The sequence below is a fragment of the Mus caroli genome, chromosome 6 (assembly GCF_900094665.2).
Source record: "Mus caroli chromosome 6, CAROLI_EIJ_v1.1, whole genome shotgun sequence".
Lineage (NCBI taxonomy): Eukaryota > Metazoa > Chordata > Mammalia > Rodentia > Muridae > Mus > Mus caroli.
The window spans coordinates 8304142-8311710 of record NC_034575.1 but is presented as its reverse complement, the minus strand read 5'-3'; the positions used below and the strand labels follow the sequence as shown (position 1 = coordinate 8311710).

At 34.9% G+C, this 7569-nt stretch overlaps 1 protein-coding gene across 1 annotated transcript in view; it reads left to right on the top strand.

Moving 5' to 3' along the window:
- Thsd7a (thrombospondin type 1 domain containing 7A) overlaps positions 1–4673 on the top strand; it is a 393851-nt gene extending 389178 nt beyond the window's left edge. Inside the window, exons 26-27 of the mRNA XM_021165189.2 lie at positions 1225–1312; positions 1977–4673. Coding sequence (XP_021020848.1) covers positions 1225–1312; positions 1977–2061 — 173 coding nt within the window. The 3' untranslated portion in view covers positions 2062–4673. The remainder of the gene's footprint in view (positions 1–1224; positions 1313–1976) is intronic.
- Positions 4674–7569: the final 2896 nt, after the last annotated feature.

The following is a 7569-nucleotide window of genomic DNA, read 5'->3' as shown; positions in this document are numbered from 1 at the left end:
GGAAAAAGGAAAAAGGAAAAAGGAAAAAAAGGAAAAAGGAAAAAGGAAAAAGGAAAAAGGAAAAAGGAAAAAGGAAAAAGGAAAAAGGAAAAAGGAAAGGAAAGGAAAGGAAAGGAAAGGAAAGGAAAGGAAAGGAAAGGAAAGGAAAGGAAAGGAAAGGAAAGGAAAGGAGGAAAAAGGAAAAAAGGAGAAGAAGGAAAAGGAAAAGGGAAAAGGAAAGGAAAAAGGAAAGGAAAAGGGAAAGGAAAGGGAAAAGGAAAAGGGGAAAAACACTTTTTAAATCTCCCAGTTTAAAATGATATTTAGAATATTAGCTAAACTTATTTCTAGCAAATGAGCCTCTGATAAACAAAATACCTAGTGCTAATTATATTCGACACTTTTCAAATATTGGATAAGTCTCCACAGGGTCGTTTTTGTCCACATCTAATTTTCATACTCATACTGAATTGTGATATGAGTATTACCCACACAGTTATCTGTACATGCTACCTGCATACTTCCATGTTGGCCACAGAGAATGTATGCTAATGTTTGCATCAAAGTAAGTAGGCAACATCATCCTGAACAACATGGTCAAAGATTACTTAGAGAATAGTACTTCAAGTACAAAGAAGCTCCAAAACTGAACTAGAATGGTACCTGTCACAGGGATTGCACATCCCAGGAATGTTAGAAAAGAGATATTCAAAAGTCCTATTCTACTTGATTATCTCTGAAAATTCTCTCATTGTCAAAGCACACTTTTAAGAATAGACTAGATAAAAGATTGTAATTGCCAAACAGAAAAGTTAATATGTTACAAAGGTGTTAAAATAAAAGTAAATGGTCAAATACCTGCCTGCATTGAATCTGAGTTTTACAAATTTCTCAAAAGCTGCATTGTTTTTTCATCTTTAATATGTTACATGCCATTCCTGAAGTAGGTGGGAAAGTCAAAGCATATGTGCACAGAACAATATACATACTGAATCTGAGGTAAGATTTCATATAAAGAATTCAGACAGGAACTCAGCATCTGAAAGCAAACAGGATTTGTCGCTTTCCAACTCTTTCCATTGCTAATTCCCCTCGAATCCTTCCTAACTCCTACTAGCTGCTTTACATTATTGGTAACTGTGCTTGGAAAGAATGAGTTTAAGTCTTGAAGAGACCTGATCACAAGTTCAAACCGGTCATATATGTTCCAAACTAATGTAAACTAATAATACCTTTTCTCCTTAGATGGAAGATTAAAGACCTGGGTTTATGGTGTCGCAGCCGGGGCATTTGTGCTGTTAGTCTTCATTGTCTCCATGATTTACCTAGCGTGGTGAGTGTTTAAATATTTCAGAATCTAAAGGGAGATGTAAGATAGTTACTTACAAGAAAATTCTCTCAGTTGCCAGTAACACAAAAACAAAGTAGTGTGTGACACACATGGGTTACATATACTCCATCTTAACACAAAGTTCTCTATTTACAAAATAAACTTTAATATTAGAAAGCCTAAATCTACTACCATATCTAAGTCAGTCAGATTATGGAAGTGAGTCAGGACTGCTCGGGGTCATTTTTTTTTCAAGATTTCTCTCATGAAGAAATGCCATGGAATGTTGCTTTCATTAATGGCATATTAAAGCCATAAACTTTTTCTTAGAGAAAAATGTTATAATTCTTAATCTTATTTCATTGTATTTGTAAATGTGTATTACTTATAAAAGTTCTGAGACAAACCCAAAATATAATATAACATCACTTCAATTGTATCAACTAAGAAATTGGATAATTTGGCTTTTATAAAATACTTAAGTATCTTAAGACATCTTGGAACTGTGAAACTGAAAGAGACCATGAGGTCATATTCTAAAAGGCACTGGGAAGTGTAGGTGGACAATTTAGATCTACTATTTTGTTTTGTTTTTTTTTAAAAAAACAATAACATTTAAAATGAAAGACTTACCTTTTTTTTCATTTTTTTTCTAAATTTCTTACAGCAAAAAGCCAAAGAAACCCCAAAGACGGCAGAACAACCGCCTCAAACCTTTAACCTTAGCATACGATGGAGACGCTGATATGTAACATTGACTTTTCCTGGACACAACCAGACTTGGCCTTTTCCCTTTATAGTAGACATCCAGAGGCCAGAGTGCCAGTATTCAAATGTGTGAGTTATAATTAACTTTAACTGTTATGAACACCATCATTAAGAAAAAGGAGAAAATCCTACTCCCTCTGGGAATATTCAAGACAGTAGCACTGACACGTAGAGTCAGCTCTGAAAATTCTAAGAGATGCAGTGAAGTGCATGCTGTGTCCTGAGAGTTTTGTGGCATCTTTTCTGAGATCTACCCAATTTTTTTCAAAAAGAAAAAAACAAAAGAAAACCACTTTGATCTCTAAAACATAGTGAGGAGATTGGCCAACTGGGAAGCCAGATGCAAGACTGCTTGCAGCACTAACCCACCGAACTTTCTAGCATGAAGAGTTTATACCGAAGGCTTTACAATTCTACACTTAACCATACCAACGTGTATACTCGATCAAATGACTTACATGATGTCACATTATATACTTGTTAATAGGCAACTTTTAACAGTGAAGAAGATGTAAGGCCTATGCCAAGTAGAAAATCCATAGAACAACTTAGCATCTTCATGGTTGATGGTAGCATTGATTGGCCTGCATTTTAGAGACAAACTCTTTTATAAGACTTTACCCTTGTCTCTCTCTAATGTGTGAATGCTGGACATGTACTAGCCTTAGAAGAAGGGGTCCTCAAGTTCGGTATTTTATAGTGGTTATTGTCTGGGAAACAAATATGCTAGTGTTAATACCTTTCTACCTTCCCTAATTTCACACTGGTTGCCTACATCTTTTTTGCTATATGGAAGGCACATTTTGCACTATATTAGTGCAGCAAGATAGGCACTTAACCAGTGTTGCCATAGAAACTGCCTCTTTTCATATGGGATGATGAAGACATCTGTGCCAAGAGTGCTGTGGAGACATTTGCAAGCTTTTGTCCACTGAAGAATATTAGTTCAGTCTTAATGATAACAGGATCAAATCTACTATTACACCTGCTGTCTACACTCTTCCTTCTTGCTACAGTCATCATGAAATTGACAATATGGCAATAATTCAAGTGTTGAAGTCCCTAAACCTGACCCAAACCTCCAAAATGTAGAACCCCTTGGTTGGGTTGCAGTTGCTCTTGGAAGGCTGTTTATGACAAGATTTATATATTTGTTATCTTTGTTTAAAAAAAAAAGAAGAAGAAGAAGAAAAGCAAAGAAAAAAGGACTGGTTGTCTTCATAATTTTGAGTAGATGGAGAAAATAGTGTATCAATGATTTTTCTAACAAAAAGAAATCAAAATTATTTGTTAGCTTTCCTGTCTTCCTGATTTGTTTTTCAGTCTTACAGGCTGTATTTCATAGTCATGGTCTTTTGCCCATTTCATGGTTGAAATCTGAATTAGCGTGATTTATTAAGAGATAAAATTTAAGAAGAGAAGGATGAATAATCTTGTCCAGGGCTTGCTTAAACATCTAGAGCAAGGGGCATAAGCCTTTAAAGCAGAAGACCAAACAGAAAATGTTTTCAGTCAGGTCTTTAGTTCAGCTCAGAACACTGGCGCTGTGCAGGGCTTCCAGAGAAGTCAGCTGGGAGACACCATTTTCTGACAGAACTTTCCTCCCACAAGAAGCCAGCCAGCTACATTTACGTGTTTTGGTTTGCTGACCTGCCTAATACTCTAGATGTGGCTTTAGAGCTAGCCCTACATTATATTATCATTAGCTTCCAGTCACTTACTCTCTGTCTATCAAGTGTGCTTAATTTCACAGGTGACAATTCATAGACATTAACTTATGATTGTTGGGAAATCAACTCTGTGTTCACTGGTGAAACACAGGAAACGCCACCAAGGAATATAGTTCACCTCTTTCTTCTGAAAAAGAAAGCTAACCTGTGTCGTGAAAAAGCACTCCCATATTTCTGTCACTAACAGAAATACTACAGTTAGCCTCTGATAGAATGGGGACCATTTTGCTTTTCAGTCTTTTAAACACGGTAAACACATGATTTTTATTTATTTCATTTTATTATTTTACTTTTTATCTGAAATGTGTCTGTATTGCTGGAACTGTGGTTTTGTTGGTGAGGTATTTTGCCTTTACCAGCTGTGTTTGAGCTCCCTCTGCTGTCCATTAGAACAGCTTTTTCTGCCCAGATTAGAAATGAATTCTGAATAAGAGGATGTTGTAATCTCCCAAATGAAAAATCTTTATATATAATTCAATATGAACACAATGTGATGAATGCTTCTTACTCATGCCAAATATAAGGCACTAAATGATTATGTCATTTCAAAGAGAGTGGATAGCCAAGGATTTAATTTAGGTAAAGCATTAAAGAGAAAGGAAAAATAATATTGATATTCTGAAACTGTAATCGTACACACATACACACACACACACACACACACACACACAAGCAGTCTTCCAAATAATCTGTGAGTTGAGCTCTTTGAATAAAATAAGCTCAGTCTGTCCAAAATAGTTAAATCACAATCTCTGTGGGTAGTTGAAAATTTTTAACAATCTGATGAAGTGTGGGCAAAACTTAGCAATCTTGAAATAGGAAATAAAATAGGATACTTTTTTCTTACCCAAACTACACTTAAGGTATTTGATAAAATGTGATTAATTATAAAAAAATTAATGTTCTCCTACCTAGGATATGGTAACTGAATCAATTAAAAAATCAAAAATTAAAAAATGTTGTGAAGGTGGAAAATGTTTATGAAAAACTAATTATATTTAAATACTATATTCATGTTGGATAAACACTTTTGATATTCATCATTAGGATAAATTAATACTGTGTGGCCTATTGTTAGAAAGGTGGGAAAAAAGAATGTAATTCATTTGGATAATTAGGACAAATGGGAGGTTATTGTTTTCACGTACAGATCCCTTTATTGAGTTTATAGGGAAATAAATACTGGAATTTCCCCAGAACTTTATGCTCAGAAGGGGAATGCTGGAAACCTGTTTGATGTCCCTTTTCCTTTCCAAATCTGTGTGTGAGCAGGAAGAAAAGAAGGAGGCAGGGAGTGAGGGAAAGAAGGAGAGAGACAAGGAACAAATGGATGAAGGAAGGGAGAAATGAAGGAAGGAAGGAAGATGTCCTACTTGATTTGGAAAAGAATGAATGAAAGCAGACGTTTATAGAATTTTGTTGGATTGTCCCAGGAAAAGTAGCATGGCTGATTTCCCTGGAAAGCGACCCACTTGCCTGTTCATCAGTGTCCATCCAATACGCTGACTATAATAAGCTCGATTTTGAAACCTACATTCTTTTGAATGTAGCTTAAGCTAATTGAAAAGCATGTCTTTTAATTATGTAATAAAGCACAGGTTACTTATAACAAGGCATATTTATTACATTTTACATATAAGACACTTTTCAGGGCACTTAAAATTAGTTAACGGCTTTTGTATACACAGGTCACTAAGACATGGAAAAGAAAAGAAGCATGCTTCGTGAGAGCTCCTCGCACTGGTACACATCACTATAGATTCTTTATAAGTGTGCTTAGAACTTTTGCACAGGGACTCTAAGTGCCAGGATGTGCTCTGAAGAGTAGCAGTGCTTACTGTGGCTTAATCAGAACTGTTAGGTTCCTGAGTATTTCAAGATAAAGCCATTGCTTATAAAGGAAGAGAGCAGCTCTTCCCACACATTGGTTCACCTCCTCTAGCTTACTGTATCCTTGGTCCTGGGTGACACTTTTCTCTGCCTAGCCTCTCAGATTCTATTCTGATTGTTTATAGCCTTGTCTGCCTTGCTCCAAACCACCTTTCTCTAAACATGCTCAAAAATTTAGAAGGAAAAGTGCAGTATAATTATTAACTCATAATATTATGTTATTATGGTCTAGTCAGACAATAAACCTGAAAATATCTAAATCAAGCAGCCTTGCCAATGGCAAAGCCCTACTTTAACTACTGTAACTGGCTATAAGTCTTATTGTTCTGTTTCGTAGTTGTTTAGCTGGCTTTTCTTTCTATAGGTAATAATTTGTGTTTTACCAAATTCTGAGCCTCAATAAGCTTGCTGGCTATTTTTCTATCATCTGCTTGTGTTTATTTTTAAAAGTAAACACTTAGACTCCCTTTCTGGTATGTTTTCCTACCCATTTTTCTTCACAGAAATTTGAGGAAATCAGGATCTATCACTGTAAACTATAATTATTCCTATTGAAATAAAACCATCAGTTATAATGTAACTATTTTTATTTAAATGGGATACACTTGTCAAAGCAATGACTAAAGAATAAAAAAGAGTCATGCACATGACATGTCAAAGGAAGACTAAAACTAAAACCCTTGGTATGAAAATGTCAAATCTTAAACTTACATTGTTAATAGTCAATATCCTCTTATTCCCCTACTTTCTTTCTTTTTTGTTGTTTTTTTTCTTTTTTTACTATTTTTTCTCTTTTTTTAAACTCCAGAGTTTATTCCCCTCCGGGTCCACCCTCAGTCGTGAACAGAAAGAAGAATCTATTTCTAGAGAGACTTAGAGTCAGAATAGATTTGCAAAATCATGCATGCCAAATGTCCTGGAATCTTGTTGTTTGTAAGAGTCTCCTAGTTCAAATGTCCTTTGTCCAGTTCCCCTTGTAGGACAAAGGAGGAGGCAGACCAGGAGCCCCTCAACAAGTCTGTAAGAACTCCTGCAGAACATACCCCAGCCCTCTGAGTATTTTGGGCTTGAGAACAGAATCTCCCTGTTCCTTATGTGATAATCCCCACCCCCGGTCCTTCCTTAAGATGTTCTGGCTGATGTACCCAAGGAGGTGTGGATCCAGCAAGTGGTTTCTTCTTTGTTTTATTATTGTTTGTTTGCTTGCTTGGGTATTCTTTTTAATCAACAAGATATTTTGCAGTGTGATGAAAATCATTCTTTTTAAGAGAGACAGTGGGAAGTGGTTATCTACAAGATTAAATAAAAAAAATGTTAAATAATGTTAAATTTGCATTTTGTTATTCTGCTCTGTCAAGAAAGATCATAAACCTGGAAATGTCTCAAGCAAGCAACCTTGCCTGTCGGCAAAAACCTACTTTCCTTTCACTGTAAATGGCTATAAGTTTTATTGTTTTGTTTTGTAGTTGTTTTGGGTTCCTTTTTGTTCTACAGGTAATAATTTATATTCTATCTAAATCTAAGCCTCAATAAGGTCTCTGGATATTTTTTTTTACCATCTGTTTGTGTTTATTTTTTTAATTAAACACTTCGATTTGCTTTCTGGTACTTTTTCCTGCCCATTTGTATTCACATTTTTATTTGAAGATATCAGTATGTACAATTGTAAAATTTAATTTTATCAAATTTATAATCTATTATTCTTTACATTATATTGCTCTAAGTGAGTACTTTTATTAATTTATCTACCTGAATATTTATTTTGTTGGGGTAAGGAGCTAACTGTCTGTGAATCTTTTGTTAATATTACTTTGTAAATTGTGTAATGTAATTTATTTTAAATTATGCATACTTCTTTTTTAATGCACAAAA